Source organism: Apostichopus japonicus, chromosome 6 (assembly GCF_037975245.1).
Source record: "Apostichopus japonicus isolate 1M-3 chromosome 6, ASM3797524v1, whole genome shotgun sequence".
NCBI lineage: Eukaryota > Metazoa > Echinodermata > Holothuroidea > Aspidochirotida > Stichopodidae > Apostichopus > Apostichopus japonicus.
Genome location: NC_092566.1, coordinates 2,683,530 through 2,706,085, shown reverse-complemented (window position 1 = coordinate 2,706,085; position 22,556 = coordinate 2,683,530). Strand labels below are relative to the sequence as shown.

General features: G+C 36.8%; 1 protein-coding gene across 2 annotated transcripts in view; it reads left to right on the top strand.

Moving 5' to 3' along the window:
- LOC139968665 (protein phosphatase 3 catalytic subunit alpha-like) overlaps positions 1–22,556 on the top strand; it is a 128,457-nt gene that overhangs the window by 1,808 nt on the left and 104,093 nt on the right. For both annotated transcript variants that reach the window (XM_071972932.1, XM_071972931.1), the window contains exon 2: positions 22,140–22,337. In XM_071972932.1, the coding sequence (XP_071829033.1) occupies positions 22,140–22,337 (198 nt within the window). The remainder of the gene's footprint in view (positions 1–22,139; positions 22,338–22,556) is intronic.

Genomic DNA, 22,556 nt, shown 5'->3' with positions numbered 1-22,556 from the left:
CACTTGCACCTGTCTCTGCAAGGCTTGTTCTATCAAACCATCGTATGTGCAGACACTCAGGAACATGAATGTTGCACTTCAAATCTCTTGATATTGTCCGAAGGATCGTTTCATATTTGTCATTGATGTATAATTGTACAAAATAGCAGCAACTTGGTAGAGTTTGTTCTGTTGTGAAGATTTTGTATCTTATTTTTGGTAAACGTCATGTCTTCTTCACGTTGTTGACTTACTGTACCACCAGTAGCAGAGGGAATATATTGAAAGTTTACAGATCTCTCTGTGCTTATAGTGTTGGTCTAGAGCTGCCCTCATTAAAAATACCTCACTTTTTGATCTGCATCGTGAAAATGGCACTCTGTTGAACTTGAAGTCTGTGCTAGATCTGAATGTGGTGTTTACACTTTACAGGCCACCTATTGTTAAGTCATTGCAACTCCATGATGCCCATTCTTTTAGGCTCAGTGAAATTGTGTATGTGTGTACCTTGTCGATAAAAGCTTATACAAAGGAGGTGTATTGCATGCATACAGTACATGTACAGGTCACAGTAAGTCAATGGAGTGTTTTTTATTCTTTGCTGGAGGTACAGTAGAAGGAATCTGTGTGCTATGTGTTGTATATATGTAGGTGTACATATTACTGTACTGCAGCATAGGTTGTACCTTGGCTTGTAAACATAACTCACCATGTTCAGCTTGGCATAAAATTTCAACAGTTTGGTATGTAGATGCCCCTTGGTGAGTTTTGGTTGTTATTGTTTCAGGTGGAGGTCAAATGTCATTTGAAGTTATCTGGCAAATTTTGTATAGATGACTTCCTTCTTTTGCTCTTAGAAAAGTGCTCAGATATGATAAACTTTGGTACAAATATGTCAATTTTGTAAGGGTTGCAATTATACACAGAACTGCATATAAAACAGTAGATCCAATGTTAATTTGGAGTGCCATGGTCAGAATTTCTGTTTGGTATCGCAGAAAATATGTTTGTAGATCTCTGTGGTTTGGTGCATGATTTTAGGGAAATCGGGTTTGCTAGTAAGTTATCAAATATTGTGAGAGGTACAAACATTGTAAATGTGATTTTAGCACGCACTGCGATTGACCCACTTCATTACCATTCTAGGTCGTCAACCAATTCCAGTTTTACCAATCTGAAGTCCTGTAATCGAATGATGTTTTCAATCCACTTGACATCTATTTTATGATGTTTTCAATCCACTTGAATCCAGTTGGATCTGCATTTGAGTGAATTTTCCTCTAAAAGTGCTTTTGAATGATCTAACATAAATATGATTAATTATGATAAGAGGAAAAGAATTTGTATCGGTATCCCTTTAGAGATGTTAAAAGGTTCTAAGCTGAGGGGTGTTTGTTATTGTTCATAGCATGTGATAACGTACCTTCATGATCCCTCTAATCTTACACAGAAGGGGTGTGGATCTGTGCATACATGGATAAATCCTACACCATTTGCGGCACCCCACATGTGACATCTAGAAAGGAAAAAGTGTAATGAAAAGAAAACAGTGATCATTCACATGGGAAAAGTACTTTAGGTGAATCCATTAATTAGTTTTCAGTACATGCACAGTATACCGCTCTCCGTTGCATGATGTAGTTGGAGCCAGTTGTAAGACAACTTGTTCTTACAGATTGGCTAAGTTTGGTTGGCATGTTTGAACGGTCAAGACTAGATGATGCAGGAAATACACAAACTATTCAGTCTTGCTGACCAATCATGAAGTACAGTAGAGTACCTGTAACTCTCATGAGATAATTTGAAAGTGGTAGGTTTGATATGTACTGTAATTTTCTACACTGATTTCTTACTTTTTTCCCCTCCCCCTCCCACCCCACCCCCACCAAACATTGACCCAGTCTATGGTCTATACACCTAACCTATGAACATTCTTAGCATTTAGCATTCTGAGCAGCCAATTGCAAGGAATAATTAAATGTTGAAATTTAGGCTCTGAATTGTTTTCTGTAGTTCATGGGTAGGAATTTGATATCTTTATACTGGTATGGCAACTTGTCCAGTGTGTAATTTAGCTTATATTGAGATGCAATACTGGATAAACTATTCCTGATTTACCCAGACTTACAAGTCAATATATCTTCCTTCAAAGCTATATACAGTACTATTGTGAAATAATTGTGGAATTTAATTTAATATATAATTGGTGGAATTTTCAATATATAATGGTGGAATTTTTATATAGCTGTGACATTTTGACACCTTTTAAAGTCAAAAGTCAAATGTGATCTTTACTTTGTGATATTTTTTCCTGGTTACTGCTTTACTAGATCCCCCTCAGAGAGTTCTGAAAGATGGTACTGTATATACTTCAAGACGTTATTACTGTATTATAAATGCATTAAAATATCTGTCCGACGTTGACCCGTAAATTGATGAAACATCTGTCTTAGAATAGATGGTACAGAGTTGTTATTTAGTCTTTTCAAAGTGGTTTCTTATGTTAATTTTGTATTCTACTGAATATTCATGATTCCTCATGCCCCAGCATAGTTACTTGAACATTCTGCTTGAGCGTTTGCTTTCATCTTGCCACTTGATTCACTTGTCTGCCAGAAGTAATCGCAACATCCCTAATTTATGCATCCTAAGAAGGCATCACAGTAGGGTGTTGAATACGTGTTAGACTTGGTTTTTTTCTCTCAAGGCTTTTTAAATTTTTTTTATGTACTCTGCCGATCCTTTCTTATAATATGACTTGCTTTGGAACATCTGGAGTAACTTCTTTTGTTCCCAAGGTAAAATTTCTCAAATAGGATAAGAATAGTTGTGCTGAAGAATAGCATAATAAAATTGTATAAACAATATGAACTGAAAATGTTACCTTTCTGCCTTTGGGTGATGCAATTCCTTTTGTGCTTGCAAAGGTGTATTTCGTACAAACTTGATTTTGGGATCCCAAGGACAATATAATAATTCATCTTAGTAGAACTTCACTCTCGCATATAAGACAAAATGTTACTACAGTAGCACTTGTGTAGTTTCATGTACAGCCCATTTACAATGCACTGCCATAGCAGTGATGCAAACAGTCAAATCCAGTAGGTTCCCCTGGCAAATCTTTGTGAACCTCATTTTAGTCAGTTTTGAATTCACTTAAAATTAGAAAGCTAGTGCTGTAACAAAATAGGTCTTGTTACTGACCTCTCGGGAAGGTGGTTTGATATGCTGAAAATGTTTGGAGTGTGGTAATGTAACCCTCTGTAGTTGGACTCTACTTCGGAAACTCCCCCCCCCCCCATGGTATATTTAATACTACACAAAGAAAAAAATGCTTAGTCTTATGAACTTTATTTGATATTCATCCCACAAAATTTACTTAGTATTCATGTCACATTCATTGTTCAAAAGGATGATCGACAGAAGGGCCGTATTTGTTTCCACATTTAAATGCAATCCTCGGTAACCTCTTGCCAGGCTGAACAGCTTGTATGTCAAGTTTTTCGTGCATGTCCAGTTGTGAAATCCAACTCTTGAAGTTGTTCCTTTTCCAGCTTGAGTAAGACTTGCATAAAATAACTATTATCAGCAATTGTTGTGTTAACTGCCGCATGATAAACTGCCCTTTGCCGACGATGAATGCCATCCACATAATGATATCAGATGCATTCATCACTGCGTTCACGCTCGGAGAATGTGATGTAAGCAGCGTGTGTGTGTGTGCGTGTGCCTTATTGCTTATCACTCGTGTTTGTCGTGCTTCTGTTAATACCGGCGGCCAGGGGATGTGACGTCTTGAAGCCATAGACAGATGCTTCAAGATGGGATTATGACCTCACATGCTTGGTAAAGGTTAGTAAGCAGCTGCGATGTGAAAGACATACAGTAACGTTAAATCATCTCTGTGCTGATGTGGATGAAGAAGGCATCATAATTGGGTTATAGAAGGACGGGATGAAAAAAAAAAAAACGTGTGGTGTATTTTTTTTTTTTCCCCTTTGCTTCTGTTATGACTGCAATGTTTTTGCATTCATCTTTGACATTAAAAAGTTGTGTTTTGTTCGGTACGATATACAACTGACGTTATCCAAGGCCCACTGCATCGGAGGTGTTGATGGAGCCTGTTGGAAGTCTATTGTTCTATATATTACAACATTAATAAGTGACTCTCAAGGTAGCCATGAATGAGGAGTCATGGTGACTTTGCAAGTTCGATTAAAAAATTTGACACACTCTTGGGCAAAACTATGAAATGGCAATTTGCCTTTTTTTGTTCTTAGGTTTCTGAAGTAAAATGAAATTATTTGGAATCAGACTTTCGAGTTTTGGATGTTAGAGTAATATTTTCGTATCGTCATCCTTGAAATGGTTGGTGCCAAGCGCATTTATAGTTGGTGCCAAGCACATTTAAAATTGGTGCCAAGCACATTTAAAGTATGGATCAAGGATGGTTTCAGCTTCAAGTAGTTTGCCAAGAAACATTCACAGCAATGTCAGTATGAAACAAAAACATTTTCTTTTTCTATAAACAGAAACGTTTTGAAGTAGTAAGTGAAAACTGCAAAGAAGTGGCAGAGAGATTTTGTATACATATCACTGTAGTAATTTTTGAAAGGTAAAAAAAAAAGGGGGGGAAAGAGCTTTGTTTCCTAGTTTTCTACAAATTTAATAAAATTGATTGTTGATGTAGATCCTACAGATAATGTAGAAAAATCAGTTTGTTTGAAATGGTCATCCACACACATGAATAGAGGGAGTTATGCTCATTTCAACCTCTGTTGCCTACTCTGCATGTACACAAGAAGACCTTAGTTTATAATGAAATTCACAGAATATCATGTTTCGTAGGGGATGTTGAGATGATGTATCTGGCTGCGTGATATTAAATATCGTGCTTACCTGTTGCAGGACCTTGAATAAAGACTGTTTCTATCTTATCGAATTGTTTACTTGCCTGTGTGCTTTGTCTTGTTTTGATATTTCCTTTAGGCTTTTGTAGTGTTTTGTTTTAGTTTATCAAACACATTTTGCTTGATCCAATTATGGGTTTATGGCACATTAACAAACTTGCAGCATTTTCTGTGACATCTGAATATCGTTCGTGCATAAATGAAGACATATCATTGCTCATTTGCAACCGAAACTTTAGATCCTCTAGGACTTTTCTTAGGATGCATTTCTAGTTATTCATCAGCTGAATGGACACTAGTGCCCATTGCACAGTAATGCCACAAGAATTCAAGCCCAAAATTTGAAAATCAATCCGTTAATGAATGGAAAAATTTGGTATGTTCCATTCTTCAGTCAAATTGCAATAGCTTTAATCATTGCCAATTATGCTTTGGCTTGGCAGGAAACATTGAAAGTGTTCAGATACAACTTGAAAGAAATGCACAGCAGGTCGGCTATAGGATAGTTTTGGCTCTGTGCCATTTTGTTGTGTTAGCATTTGCATGAAACATTTTGCTAGCAGGGTTAATACTTTACTGCTTATATATATATCTTAATTCCAGGTGAATACATTATTACAATACATGCTCTTGTATCAGTCCACAGAAATCACCAGTGTCGAGTTTGTTTACCATTTATTGGTTTCAACACCACAGGGAACTGACATTGCTTTTTCAATTGACTTAAAGGAGCATATTGCGTTTCAGTATCCCTCCAAAGTGACGCCTGCATACCATGAGCTGTGATCCTAACGCTACTAAAAACATACATGTGCCAAACATATTTTGCACGAAAAACGTCTCCAATCTTACAAAATTGAGCAAAAAGGATGAACATGTTTGTCTGCAAAATGGCTAATTATCCAACGATAAGCATCGCGGCTCACGCCTATAAACGTTCTCTCTTATTACATATGCATTTCATGCATAAAGGTCACGTCGGGTTGCCTCAGTACTGGGCCATTGCGTGTGAAATTTCTGGACTAATGACCGTCCCATATACTGTACCATATATATATATGTCTATATATATATATGTGTATATATATATATATATATATATATATATGTACATAGTACAGCACATTATAGTCCCATAGCTTGCATATATTGCATTGGCAATCTGTATATTTAGCAACACTTACTGACTTGATAGATCATAGATGTTGCAGTGATCTCTTTAATCTTTCAACAACTACTGAACCTGCCAGAGTACATACTAAATAGTCAACAAGATCTCTTTTATGGTTGGTTAAAGTCAAATAGCTGGTGACCCTTGATATTTTTTTGCTGTCAAAATCTCTTTTACTTAATTCAGGAGACCAAGTCTGTACAGTCTACACAGATTGTTTACCTGTAGGGAGTTACTCCCTGTTGACAAAAGTGCAGTGCCACTCTACAGTGATCAGCCCTGTTTAAACAAAATTTGTTATGGTAATTTTTGAAGCTGTTGTTGTTTTAATTTAAGTTTATCATGGTTGGCCAAGTTATACCTTCAGTTGATAGAACTCTGTCAAAGAGGTTTGTTTGGTTTCTAAAGTACTCTGCTTAGTTTGTTCAATATATCTTGATTGATGTTATTAGATTAAACATTAATGTAAGTTATTGTATACTACTGAAGCATATATGCAGTACATGCATTCCAAAATGTCATAATTAATGTCTGCTGACTGATAGGTAGGTCTGTTCAATGGTTTTCAGATTACACATGAACTATAGTCATGTTCTGCACTATTTAAATATAGACAAGATTGCAAAGTACCAAAGTAACTTAGAATGGCCATACTTACTGTACCTAACATGTCTTATGGTGATATCTTTATGTAACAATTGGGGGTGATTTATGCCTTTTAAACAACATTCTGTAGAGAAGTGTCATTATTGAGCCAAGTGTCTCCTCATGTTTACAATCAGATGAACTAATACTGAATAGGATTGTCAAATAGCAGTGAATATGCTTATTCTGAGTTGTTATATAACAGTTATGTGCAACCTGTGTGGACTTGACAAACTGGGCATATTGGTTTGTTGATTGACGGTAAGTTACATCAGAATATCAAATGAATACAATCAGTAAGATATTAAATTGTGTACAAATACAAATTTACAGAATAGAGGTAATTTTATTCATCATCAATTGTGAAAGTCTGACGTACTTTGCTCTTAAATCTGAAAAACCTAAAAATTTTAAAAATCTAAATGTACCAACCTAAAAGTCTCAAAAACAAATTACTTGATCACAGTTTCATAGGAAGTTAATGGAGACGAACCATGGAGCTGTTAGCTGGTTGTTGCAAGGTTCAGTTCTCTGTGTTAGGGGGAGAAGGGGGGGGGGTGGGAAGGGATTGGTCTAGTGATATGTGCTTCATGTAGGCTACTTACATTGTGACTCAATTGTAGTCATACATGTGTATCCAGCATTCTAGTGACAGGTGTTAGCAAAGCTACGTGTGGATAAAGAGTATCAGTGATATTGATTATCTCAACCACAAATTCTTTTGTGTTTGAAGGTTTTATTGAATTTAAACGATGACAATAGGGCATGTAAGGAATAAGCGATCAATCATGTGAAGTTCATTGATCAATCTCAGAGTAAATTTGCAAATGACCGAAATGAATGATAGCTTGTTAATTTCTGAAGTTTGCAAATATAAACAAGTTGTTTTGCATTGGTCTATGGATGATAGTACTTGAATTCAGAATTCATACTAACTGTGTAGCACTCCTTACTTACCTGATTCCCACGTAACCACAGGCTGCGCCCATTTGCGTGTATGTGTGTCTTAAGTCCTCTGGTGACCATTTAACGTTGACCCATGGTCAAATTCTTTACTACCAGAATATATCATTAATTCCTTCTATTCAGTCCTTTAAAAGATGTTTCTAAATCACAAATCTTCAATATTTGTGACATAATTAGTAACAGAAATTGCCCTACAGTGCTGTTATAACATGTGACAAGCAGGCTGATATTGGGATCCAGCACATCTTGCTTTATTTTATGTAACGTGTTGTCCTTGCTAGTGCCCTTGTAGACCTGAATCGGGTAGCTGGGCACAGGACCTAACTTTCGGTACCCGAATCGAAAACGCACAAATCGAGTGCTTCCATGATTTCAATAATTGTGATATTTTGCTAACCGACTCAGGCCTATTATGCCCTTGCCACTATTATTCAAGTTTCATTGGTTTTACAAAATTGAAGAAAAAAAGGTTCAGTGCCTATGCAAATTGTAATGAAAATCACAAACTATTAAACTTGTAGCAAATTCTTACATGTATGCTGAGCATGGCCATACCACAACTCACACTGTTGTTGTACTCAATACTCTGTTATGTGCCACTGACATTTTTGACAACAATCATTGTGCCAAAGCTATTAACTCTCCAACACCTTGAAGGTAAGTGACCTTACTACAGTAGTAGTTTGCTTGTCACAGGGGTTAGAATGCCAACCCCCTGCATGTGGCATTAAATCCTTGGGTGTCCAATTAAATCTTAAGCTTGTTTCATTTGTGTAGGTGTTGTTCTTGCCTTGATTTGATGATGTCATAATTTACTGCCACATATTTACTGTTATTGCTGTGCATACTACTACCTACCTTATAATTTAGCTCTCATTTTGACATTGGATTGAACCTTCTCTTAATTTTTTTTATTATTAAAATGCACACAAAAGTGAAGAAGCATAAATTTGCATTTGACCTTTATGAATTGTTGCATTCCAATGTTTTTTTTAGGGTATCTAGGTTTGTATTTCTTAGGAAGCTGGAGGTAGATTGCTGAACAGAAAATGCTGTGCAAGTATGGCTGGAGACTACAGTAATTAGCTCTACTGTAGGTATGCTAAATACATGTCAATGAAAGGAAGAGCTCTACATGGAAGTGTGAAAGTTGTTGTGAGGAGAGTAGCTTGTTATATGTTATGCTGTTTTATGTGTCATTACAATAGGGATGTCTATTGTTAACTTAATTAGTGCTCTCACTTAACCTAAATGCTGGCTGAGGAACTGAAAGGAGCAACTGTAAACCCTGCCATTAATTGCCCTCAACTAAATGTCTTCTGATGATGCTGTCACAAGCTTGGACCATAATATTTCTAAAATGAACTTCCTTTGAGCCCATGATGAACTATGCTGTTGGTATCTATCTCTTAAAGAGTTTTAAGATGATTGAATTTTCCAGCCTGTATGAAAGTTTCATTGTGGTTAGACTACAGTATGATGTAATATTTAACATTCAGCTCGGTCTAAAGTCATATTCATTCATAACTTTCATACATGGTTACTGTACATGTATGTGATTTTTTCATTACTGAAGCCAATGTCAAGTAAACCTGACTAATGTTAACCCTTACATCACTTCAGCCACTCAAGCAGAGCACAGACAATCAATTATCTCTGAGTTTGTTACTGTAAGCTTAGCCAACATAATGATACATTGTAATGTGCCCCTAGATGTGCTTGCAAGCTGTACAGATGGTTGTCATTAGTCCTGTGTAGGCTGTGTAACCACTAGCTCTACTGTTCAAGAAGGTTTCATTAGACATTAACCAGAGGGAACAAGGTTAGATGTAGTAATGCTGGCAAATAGTTAAAGGGATATTCAAATGGCTGACAACGTCACACTTGTGGAAATGAAAATTTTTCCACACTGCTAGTTGAAAACTCTATCTCCATATCTTGTCACTATCTCAAGATATGGTTGATTGAATGGAACTAAATTTGAATGGCTCAATCCTCAAATACTTCCCTGGAATGGATCACAGTAGGTGTGTGATGCCATAATGGCAAATGATCTTCAAAACTTTTCTTATCTTTGTAACCTGACACATTTGGAATGTTCGCTTAGCTGTCAAGGTTCTCTTTAAATGTATAATTTATTCAAAAGTGCAACATATTTGTTGAAATATCATTTTCCTCCATGTATAAGTGAGTTAAATATTGAGAACAAAAAGGATTTCAGCTGAATTTGTTACCAGATCACATTCCCAAAATACCACCAAATTTGAAAAACTACATATCTTTGCCATATATTCTAAATGCTATGAAGATATAGTTTGGACCTATATAGATGCAGAAAGTTCCTGACATTTTTATTATTAAACAATCATAACTTCAGATATGAGAATCACCCTCTAACATGTCTTACGACTTTGTCTGTGTTTGGCTTTTAACATTGCATCAATATCTACAGTAAGTCACATAGGACGATCAGTTAGATAGGCTGCAGGGCTAGGCTTCCTCCTTTTGAGCTTGGTGATGTTACTATGATGATACATTTTGGCAGCCATACAGATTACTTTTAAGCCTCACCCGTTCAGAAGTGGAATCTGATGCCAGGAGTTTACACAAGTTCTCCTGTTACAACCCCTCATTGTCACTTCCACATAAACATAGACTGGCTGGCGAGTGCACAGTCGGTGGTAGTACTATAATGAGCTAATTGATTTATAAATTATCATGTGACCCTTTTCACACAAGTTTGTGTAATGCTCTTTCCTTCAACTTTGATCCACCACCTGTTTCTCAGATGTGGATGGGGGCGGGGGAGGGGGGGGGGGAGGGTCAGTCAGCTTTATTAAGATCCTGAGGGAAACCAAGATCCTGATCCCTCTTGTGCTTTCAAATGTGAACAAGGTCTTAGTGTAACTTGGGAAGTTAACCCAACCTACTTGTTTATCAACCTGTTTGCATGCATGTATGATAAATGCCTCACTCTTCTCTGCCCCCTACCCCTCTCCCTCCCACTCGTAAAGAAAGTAAACATAGTGTTTGTACTCCATTCTGCTCTTACTTGTCAGTCAAGGTTATCTGATGACAATTAAAAACTAATGACCACTAAATTAGCAGACGTCAAGTTTCTTCTGCTTTTCAAAGCTGAAGGTTCCTATATAGTACAGAGGTGTGGGAATGTTTCATCTATAGCCAGGTTACATATATACAAACTGTTATGCATTCCACTTTTTATTTCTTTTTATGTCTCTTTCTTTGCGATGTGATTAATGTCATTGATTATTGTTGTTACACTTGGCTGACAGCCTGACAGGGGTCTACCAGGTGGATTATCCTCATTTGAGATTATCTGCTTCTTCCTGCAAAGGTTACCACATCCTCATTATCATCAACAGACTTATTAATTTCATGATTACATACTAATGTAACCTGTCAAATAATTAATGGCGTTTGTGCTGAACATGTATATAATATTAAGTTTTCACATTAACAAAGCAAGCAATAACACTGCCTACTTGCTAGGAGGTATTATTTTTTAATTGCTGGGATGTGGGTTACTTAAGGCTTGCTTCTAATTTAACCACCTGCTGGCAAGCAGTCAAAAGGTCTGCTTTAAGAGCAATGGAACCTGAATTGCACTGTAAAGCTAAAAAAAAGGAATGATTTTACTTTTTAGGTCTCCTAAGTAGTATAAATGCCAGAGTACCAAGACCGGGTTGCTCCATAATATATCGCAGAATTTGCATACTTACCTCTAAAATTGCGGGATAATCCTCAGACACCAGGTAGAACTTCCTGAGTTTAGCGACTTGCCAACAAATTGCAAGTACTGCAAATATCTACCGGCCAAATTCCGGTTTTCACTGGCATTTTCCAGTACATCAACACTCATCAATTAATTTACAGACTTTTGACTTGATCCCACTCTCCCCCCCCCCCTATCCTCCCCCCCCCAGTCCCTGTAACCATGTGATCTTATACTTGCAGCGTAAAACTTACCTGCATGGTTAAAACGAGTAAAAACTGCATTAACTTTACATATAGCTTCTGCATTGCCGCTTCAGCTGAATATATCTTTGCAGTTGCATACTTATTTGACTCCCGCTTTGACCACGAGAAGATCAAAAGATGTCAGCTTGCTTCTTTAAATTTGAATATTTTAATTGTTTCCTGTAATATTGACTTTGGCTTAAATAAGGGTCCTCAAGTTAATGAATGGCTACATCCTTTTGGCATTGAACCTTGACATGGAAACTGTGTACAGTATGTGTGTGTGTCATTTAGAAAGCTAGAAGAGTGACAGCGGTTTTACTTGTAATTTGTGTGTTGAGGGATGCAGGATTAAAACAGAATGTATACTGAATCGTTAAAGTACCTTAAGCACTGAGAGAAGAGATGTGCCATTAATCTGCTACAGAGTTGGCTGTTAAAGACCTCAAGATGAGGTATATAAACTCGTGGATATGAGGCGCCTTTCTCCGTAGCGTCAACAGAGCGAATCCTTTTAGCATGTATTATGGATACATGTATGTATGTGTGAATGACTTGAGGAATAGCATGAATACCTAACTTGCAGACTTTTACATGGCTCAGATGTAAGTTATTTCTATTGGCTGTCTCAGTATTAGGATTAAAGTCATCATGATGTCTGTTCCACTCCTCCCTCCGTCAGTGTAATTATTCCAAGGATAGGTAACAATAACTATTGTACTTACAGATAGATCATGTAGATCAGTAGTAGTAGTAGTAGTACATAGTGACTTTGTATGATAGCATCTCCGTCATGCAATGCAAATATTCCAGATAACACAGGGGTCAGCTATGTTGAGTATGCAGAGAGCATCCTTTCTCTCAGGAACACTACTGGCTCCTCTGCAATGCAAACAGTGCACAGCATGCAGCTCAGGAAACTGTACTTTGACAATAGTTATGACAGCAAATAGTATATATATGTATGTTTGTGCTATGTAAACAGTTTAATTTAACTGTACAGTAGACCTGTTGAAACTATCAAAGCTGATCAATGAAAAGTTGTCACTTCTGGATTTTCAGGACGTTCAGTGGACACCAAGGGAAATTGAGGAAGAACAAATGAGAATAGATTTTAGTCTTTTCTGTATTAAAGTATTGATACATTTTACTGGAGAGCCACTTCTCAGACTGACTGAACATTGTTGATTCAGGTTTTTCACCATTTCCTCATTATTATGCTTCATTGATTCCTTACCAGCAGCAAAAGGAATTAATTAATTAATGCGATGGTGATGGGATATGTGTGTTTATGTGTGCACAAGTTTGTGTGTGCGTGTTTGATGCCTTGGCTTGTAAACATGATAACTCAAAAACTATATGGTGGGTAACATTCATATTTGGTACATAGATGCACCTTATTGAGTTAGAAGATCCCTGCTATTGTTTTCTGTGGTGGTCAAAGATCATTTTAGGTGGTTAGATGTCAAAATGAAAATAACTTACCCAGCTACAGAATTCTTGAAAATTGTAGTTGGGTGATTGTTGCCCCATAATGTGTACTACTTGCATTTAGGCAAAACAAATACTGGCAGATTTAATACCTTCCTCTGGGCACAGTTGCACAGGTCACAATGGTTTTCATGTCATCCTGTGTTGAGGAAGGTATTTGGGAGTGTGGCAGTTTCATATTATTTACTTCACTCCTCTCTCACCTGTCTCCTACAACACTAATGCACATTTCCTATTCTACCTAGACGCCACTGGTATAATTTAAGCACTGCGCCACCGGTCACCCTGTGTTGAGGAAGAGATTGGGAGTGTGGCAGTTTTTTATTTTACATGGACTAGCAAGTTGTCACATTACACACTTGGAGTGACTTGAAATTTTACCATGTTGATTACCATTTCTGAAACTTACTGAAGTCCCAGTTCTATAGTTCATGAAATTACATTCATCTAGTGTTCAAACGATTAACCTAATCGGAATCGGAATCGGTACGAATATTGCATAATCGGAACATAATCGGAATCGGTAAAAATTACGTGGAATACCAGTTATGTCATACCGATTATTCAAAAACATATGGAAGGTGAAAATATCATTATTCAAAAACATATGGAAGTTAAAAATATCAACTGATGTATTAGGTTTGTTCATACTACAAAATATTAAAATGTGACACCCTCTATACGTCTTTCACAGTGTATACTTTCATCAATTTACGCTGCCAGGGTCGCCGATTTTGCTTCCCTCGTGGTATGTGATCTCAAATTTCTTGGCACAGTAAGCATAGCAGCAATACCAATTTCGCGAATTATCGAATGTGCTTGACAGGGTCGGAAATAAGCGGGGGCGATGGGCGATTCGCCCTCGCAAGACGCAGGTGCTAAAAAGCCATCCTAAAGCACAATTACGAGTGCGAAAAAGAAATATAAGAAAATCGTCCTCGTTATATCAGGTGTCTGTGTAAAATTAATTGTGACATGCGTTTGCTTTAGCTAGGAATTGCAGTTGCACAGTTTTCACATCCTGCATCAAATTTGAACAGTGTGGGAGGGTCGCGCTTAATCACCGGGAGTTCCCGTGGCAAATTACGGCCTGCACGAAGCAATTTCAGTACCAGCGAAAATAACCTAAAATCCTCACATATCTCCGACCACATGGTAGCCTTACTTCATACTAAGTCAACTGCATGGAAATCTAACCTTGCCATCTGTTTATTCGCTCTAGTTGTGTCGCAAATAAAAAATGAAAATATCCACGGAAACTGCAATCTTCGACCACATGTTAGCCTAACAACCACACTAAGTCAATGGGAAATGTAGCCTAACCATCGGTTTGCAAAAAAAAAAAAAAAAAATCCGTAGCTTACTTTACAACTTTCAATTTGCTGGAAATCGGCATTTGTTCGGAAGGTACTGTAAGTGATATGTCTTATAGAGGGAATATCATATTTTATATTGGAGTAGTTTCGAGTTGTTATTATTTCTTTACATCAATCTGGTATTACATTTTAGAGTAATTTTAAACAAGTTTCGATGGTACAATTTGCTTTTCAGTTTGATTGGCCTAAGCTTACATTTTCTAATTGAACCTGAATGGAGTTAAATAGGTAATGAATAGGTATGTTTAACTTCAAGTTCGTAACATTTCTATTTGTTCATAAACGGTATAATACTGAAAATAAGTACAAAATAATGTCGGAATGAAGGCAATATGTCATTAAAATTTACACTTTGGTAAAGATTGAAGATGGATGATTTGTCTGAGATACTTTTTGAGATGGATATTTTGAGTAACTATTCTTAGCCCATTTCAAGCCATTAACAGGTGACATTCACGTCAAGGTGGTTAGGCCATTCGCTTAGCACAGTGCTGACTAGGTAGGATGTCATATTTCCGTATTTTGGAAATTTAAAAAGAAAAAAAAACTCTTTTTTTCTTTCCGAGAAACTCCAGATGTAATTTGGTACATATAAAATGATACCTTAGAGCCTTGTATAACAACGAAGCCAAAGGAAACAGGGGAACATCACAACAATAATTGTTTCTGTCAAACTTTATTGCCGATTTCGTATATATACTGGATATTTTTTCATTTTCAAATAATCGGAAGCGGTACGATTATGAAAAAAATAATCGGTAATCGATATTTTCTGTTATGCATAATTGGTTGAACACTACATTCATCACTCATAATTAGCTAAAACCCTGGGACAGGCAACCTTTAAGTCATTAGTACCAACATAAAATAAGGAGAAACTTTATGATGGATCTAGCACCGTCCTCCAAAACGATCCTCAGGTCATTGTTTTAACTTTGAGTACCATTTGAGACATGTCTGTGTTTATGTCACTATCTGTTGTAGGATTTGACCTTTACTCTTTAAGTGACATTCCACTTCCACTCATGACCTTGGCTGTCATCAAATTTCAGAGGGGTATTACCTTTGCAATGGTCAAGTTTTCTGGAAAGTCTCTTTTCTGATGTTCTGGTACTTGGCTTCAGGACACATTTTCCTCCGTTGCTCTTTCAATCAGGTGATTTCATATATGAACCTATAAGGCAAGTAATCACAAAGCCCTCTGGCATTCTGGTTTTTACTTTAATGTTGGCTTTTAATTATTTTCAAAGTTAACAAACATCGATACTGTTCATGTTACAGATGCAATGTGTTCGTGGCTCATTGCCTTTGAGCTGGAAAATGGTGTGAGGCGACCTGAAAAGATAAGAAAAAAACATTTCATACCAGTTCCTTAAGCTGGCCTCTAGGCTCGAGCTGTATACCAACATTGATTTTGAAAAATTAGACCATGATTTTCTTTCATGAGGCAAAGTGAAACACATCCTTTAATGTTTAATGTTATCAGCAACAACTGTGAGATCCTAGCAACATATTTCAAATTAAATGTCTCGCCTGTTAGACACCGAGCAAGGTTGTACTCTGAATTTCAATATTCTGTTGGAGGAAAATGTTAGTTATTCGGAAAGTCTAGAAAGCTCTGACTCTGTCATGTGCCTTGCACTTATACACACCAAACCTGTGTGTGAAAACAGAAGGGGCAAAAAGTATGTGGTTTTAAGTGAAACAAATGTTTGTTGTTGTTGAGTCTTTGGAGATTGTCTTTGTTGGTAATTATACAAGTTTTATAAGATTTGCAACACTGGTAGGTAAATAACATACATACCCTCAGTCATTAATTAAGATGCTTTGGTGTACATTGCCTCGCTCTGGGAGGAGGGCACAATATCAAGTCAATAGTTTTATCTAGTTTTAAGAGCAAGTGAGAAATCTATCCTGTCTTGTTTCCCAGCAAAATATGTACAAAATAGACACATTTACAAAATTTACATCAAATACACAAAATACATAAAAAATTGTTAAATTTGGGATTTAGGGCCTTTATTGTGGATCTCAAATAGATTTAAGATTTTGACTAGACTTTTGTTATTCCACATGAATGTCCTAAGATTTACCCATGGTGTCCTAATCATTACCATAATGCTTTCCTCTGCCAGCCCCTATTCCCATACTTTCTCCCTTTCATCCCCTAGAAGGAGAATACATGGCATCAAATTTTGACTGTGACACAAAATGACATTCTGCCTTTTCAATTCCATGGTTTGGAAAATTACTTCCTCTTTTAGTCTATAAGGCTGGTGCCAATATTTATTGTCATTTGAGTATGCTCTTTGTAAGCACTTGCGGAGCCGAGATATTTGATATCATTCAGGACATAAGATATTTGATATCATCCAGCAGAACCTATAAACAACACAATTATTTTGAATGAGAGTGGTCATGACATTTCACTTTGTTGGCAGTATATTCAGACGAGGTAAACATGGGATGTTAAACTGGGATGGAAACAGGTTAAGTAATACTGATAATATTTAGCTATGATAATGAGATTACACTTTCATTGTGAAACATCTTTGCAAGATGCTATTGTCAGCGCTAACAGTCAAGAAGAGATGAGCAACCCCCATCCCCCCTACCCCACCCCCTCTTCCCATAGACACCAAGCAAGCACTCTCCAAAATGGCCAACACCTATCAATTGATATATTGATTGAGATGAGTCAGGAGCTCAAGAGAACCCAAACCGATGAATATCAGTTATACTTTCTTTGCTTTTAAAGTAAGTTTTGTTCAGAGAGAGTCTGAAACTTGTACATTAAGTTTCAAAACTCCCTTTTCTGCCTTAAACCGTTATATTGAGGTGGTCAGTGTGTCAAGTTGTGAATGATTAACCAGACTGTCATCACCCATATATACTCTTGCACACCTGGTCTTTTGTAAGCTGCTCATCAAAAAAGTAGGTCTTCCTTGTGACGATGTGTTTTTTTTTCCTGCACCTATCAGATGTTGAATATTACTTGTAACCAAATGACAGTTGAGAGGAAATGCATCGGGTGTCATAAGCATTTTGTCCGGATTGAGTTAGTAGACACACAAGGAAGTCACACAGTGACTTGTACCTTTCATTGTATACTTTACCAACATATATCCTGCTCTAATAGAGTTAAGTAACTAAATAAATGAATGACAACCACAAAAAAACAAATAAAAAGTAGAGGGTGAAAGGAAGGCTCATGAAATCCAACCACACATGGGAACGAATTGGTTAATGTTCATTTAGTTAAATTAGTTTCAGTTTTAACCTTTATGCTAGTAAGGAATATTAATAATGACGATGATACAACTTGGTGTTTTGTATAGTGTTCGACCGATAATCGGTTAGACAATCGGCATCGGGCCGATTATCAGACAATCGGTAAATAATCGGCATCGGCAAAATCCATTGCGCTACCGATTAGTTGGAACCGATTATTACGTTCCACATAAAGGATTGTATTTTCTGCGCTTTTGAAACACCACAACTACAATGGGAGAAAAAAAAATTGATCATTCGATTCAATGCTATTCATAGGCGGGGAAGGTGCGCTAATCTACCGTGTAACGGTATCGTAAGTCCCTCGCGCGAGTTTGCACAAATGCTGTTCGATACACTATCCAGTTTTGGCAGTTAACATCATGCTGTATACCCGCGCGCGTAACAACACACAGTTTACCCGCGATAAGCTTAGGGGAACGACGTATTTTTTTACTTCGCTTGTTGCGTCTAACAGAACCACCTGTCATCATGTTAAACGATTGATAAGAAAGAAAAATTGTCTATACTAAATATAATCACCAAATCAGTATACTTTTGAACCACTTTGGCCGTTTCACCGTAGGTGAAAACTGGAAAGTGAAAACAATAACATTAGGCTTTGTTCATTGTGAGAACTACGTACATTAGGCTAGTCTGGCTTAAGAACGGTTGAGCTTCAGAACTGTTAAGTTTGAAAATGCGCCCAAGATTTTACAAATAGCATAAAATGATGAAATCAAGGCTCCAAATACCCCTAAAAATCCATAAACACGTTTGGCGACATTCCTCAGAAGTTCTACTGCATAACAGTATTTTGTGATTAGGCAAACATTCTTACGCATATTTTTACGAAAAACCCGATGAACTTTTTTTCCTATTCCGCATGTACCACCATACGTGCTAACAGCAGGGAGTTTTTATGGAAAACTCCCTGCTAACAGTAACTAAACTCCTTACCGCAACCGACTAAAAGCAAGTCTGATTTCCAGTGACACGCCGTGACAAAGTCAATGGGACTTTAGTGTGTGATTTCTCCCACATGTAGTTAAGTCAATGGAGAAGCGCCATTGACTTACTGTGTATGATCGTTTGAAACAACGTTCGTTCGATCGTAAGTTTTACCGCGCAGATGGTAAATTGAAAACTTGAAGCAAATGTTCGGGATTGTTTTATTTTTCATAATAAAATAAAACTGTTAGCAAACTGCTGATCCACTAAAGAGCCTTTGTAAGAATATGTTATAAGTAATGTGGCGTTACATATCGATCCTGCTAGGATCGAAACGTCAGGCCAACTTACTCTTAGGCCTACACATTATTTTTCATATCAGATCATATATTTCGATATCAGCTAACGAAAAAACGAATATTTTATTTACGTGCGATATACTTTTTACTTTATTTACGTTTGAGTTGCCACACTGATAATGGTTTTCATAGCAGTTGTAAAACCTGTCCCTAACTTTTTAAGTTTTTCATTTCGTAGCCAATGGCTACTATTTCCCCCCTTCTGTTGTCTGTACAGTACTGTGTTGTGGCGGGATTGCAATATTGCGACTCCTCGTTATAATCGTACATCGCCCTATGTATGTATTACAGTGTTCTTTACTTGCTCCATTAATCTTTACTGTGAAAGTTAAGTTTAAGTCGTTCATTTACATCTTTGATTGTATTGGCCTAGAAGTTGGTAATCATGCATAACACTTAATCATACATTAGGCCAGTTCCACGAAAATTTTGAAATAATCGGTAATCGGCAATCGGCCGATTGTCACAGGAAATAATCGGTAATCGGTAAAACCGATTGTCATACAATCGGTCGAACACTAGTTTTGTATTAAATAGTAAGTATATTGTATTGTTTGATTTTACATCCCAGTCACCATAAAGGGGTTTTATACAGGTTAGAACCTAAATTTGCTACATGTGCTTTTTAACCACTATCTCATGGTATTGCTAAACATAAACAATTTTACAATAACATTGCTCATTCATGGTTTCCTTTGAAGTACTTTACTTATCTTTATGGATATACAGTTTTGCTTTCCAGACTGCCTATATCAGTTCAGATTTGTGAAAAGGGGAACACCAAACTGTTTAAAAATATCATGAATGCCTGATATCAACTGTTTGTACTATGCCTTTTAACCTGATTTTTATCAGGGAGTTGTTATAGAACTCCCTGCTTTTATAAAAGGAGCTGCTACTTACATCGCCACTAAGTGACTAGCCAATATATAAAAGACATTGGATGCTTACTGTTTTGTTATCATAGTCAACAATTGATTGGAATGATGTAATCGCCCAAGTCCCTAACTGTGGATTACACAGGCTCTTTGGGTTTTCAAATACTCAAATTCATTCAATTGATGAATGGTACTATAAACTCCCAGATGAAAGAGTGTGTGTGATACCTAAGTTATTTAGTTGTATCACCTGTCAACAACTTTCTTCTTTCTTTGCCCTAAAAGGGAAAAATGTAATTTCCTCCCTTTTGTGGGTTGTAAGTTCTGTTTATGTCTCATGTACAGTGTTTAACTTTTTATAATGGTACTTGAGAGGATATAAGTATCAGAAGGCAAGTCCAGAATTTGGAGATGATTGTTTATAATCTTTTAAGCCTGATGACTAGGTAATGTGTCCATAGTGTCCTCTGTTGGAAGGTCCTTCAGTATACTTGTACCACCACTGTCACTAAGGATGCAGTCCGTTGAATTCAGCATCTCATTCAACCATTCTTCTTCCCTCAAGGGGGGTAACCCTAGTCATTCCTTGGAATTGGGATCAATTGTCATCAAGTTGTACAAGTGTGATCAATAAAATTAGGAGATTAAATAGGTTCTGTTGCTTTTGATGGACTACTGTTAGTTCTATTGTCCAACAGCAGAGACCAGTTGATCTTATTGATCCTTGTGAGAAAAACATAAAGGCCTGTGGCTTAAAGAGAGATCTATTGTTGAAAGGTGTTAGTAGTATGCCTGGTTGATTGATGATGACTGTGGTATGTACTCTGTGGTGGCACTGGCATTGGAAGAGGGGGGGGAGGGAGGGGGAGGGAGGGGATTGCTTTGGTGAGGGAAAGTTCTTGGTGATTTGGACAGGCCTTTAAATTCATCAACTTGCACTAGACAGACCATAAGTCTGAATCAGAATGGTTTGCATTCCTGATGTAAAGAGGAATGAGGCTTTGGTTGTATCAGTTCAGTCCAATATTGATTATTGGTTTCTTGCTCCCCAGCTTTTTTTTTAAGCCTTAAATTACTGTTTCAATTGATACATTTATGGGAGAGGGAACATCAGGGAATAAATCTTTGGTTTCAGTGGGATGTGTGGCCTTTTGTGTATCCTGATAATTCTTAAAAGATAATGACACTGCAAGGACACATTTGCAGTACTTTATTTGCAGAAAGGTGCAACATAAGCTCGCTTAGAACTGTTGCCATGAAAAGACTTGAAGTATAAAACAGCCATACATTACATCATTGTGCTTTATTAAGAATCATGTCTGAATTAGACAAAATAAAAAGCTGTTCTCCTTTGTGTGCAAATTTTGATGTGAGGAAACAAATTACAAGTACTGTTTAATGAACAGAACTCTCTTCAGATTTATAGCTCTTTTTTCAAATATTGTATAAAACCAAGATTTCCTACCTCATATCTTTAATATTTCACTAAAAAGTAAAAAATAAATAAATAAAAAATTAAATATATATTTTTTGCCTTGTCTTTAAAGATAATATTGTACTTGTCCCACTTAACCATAGCAACAATTTTTGCTTTTGTGGAATTACGTTGTTTTATAAATCAGATATTGAAACCACTTTAAGTAATTAATGTGGCTTTGAAGATTTGTTGGACAGCAAAAGATGCTTGTCTCTTTGAATCCGTGTAGTTGTATCTTCGATTGAAGGATCTGCAAATTGTAATAAATGCATTAATGGTAACTCAACATCACTTTGGGATAAATTTTAATATTTGATTCGAACCATATATTCTGTGAAATTTCGGATCGCTGAAAATTTCGAGCCTGGATTTATAGTTTGTTCAGACAAACTGTTTGTATCCCTCCCTATGGAAAGTCTCTGATATGCCTTACAATATTTTCTGTTGAAAAGTACTTTTCAGGACTTTGAAAAGTCCAACCCATATAATACTAGATGCTCATTCTTTCTGTCTGAGCAATGGACCTCTCATATTGCCGAACATGCCTTAATTTGTGGAGTGTTCAGGGTACGATGAGTGGACAGCTTGACCACATCTTGACCACATTTGTTCTTTCCAGCACATATGATCTGCAAGTTACTGCCATTACATTCAACTTTGCCTTTATACTCTTCCTCCTTCACAGCCATACCACCTCCACCAACACAGAGACTCACAATGGAAGAAGTCTACAAAGATAGTAAACCTAACCATGAGGTTCTCAAACAGCATTTTCTTAAAGAAGGCAGGATAGAAGAAGATGTAGCACTCAGAATAATTAGAGAAGGAATGGAACTTTTAAGAAAAGAAAAAACTATGTTAGACATCGATGCTCCTGTTACAGGTAAGTTTAGGGGCGTGGCTCTCTTATATTTCAGCCAAACAGAAGGAATCAAGTTGCTTCCAGCTTTTTAGGCTAGCTAAGTTTGCGCTTTAGCCAGTGATATTTCTTACGAGTCAATAGGAGATATTCACTAGTACCTTGAAAGAAGTATGGGTAAGCACATGGTACCTATCCATAAATGTGACAAACAAAACTTTTGTACAAAAAGGTTGCACTTAA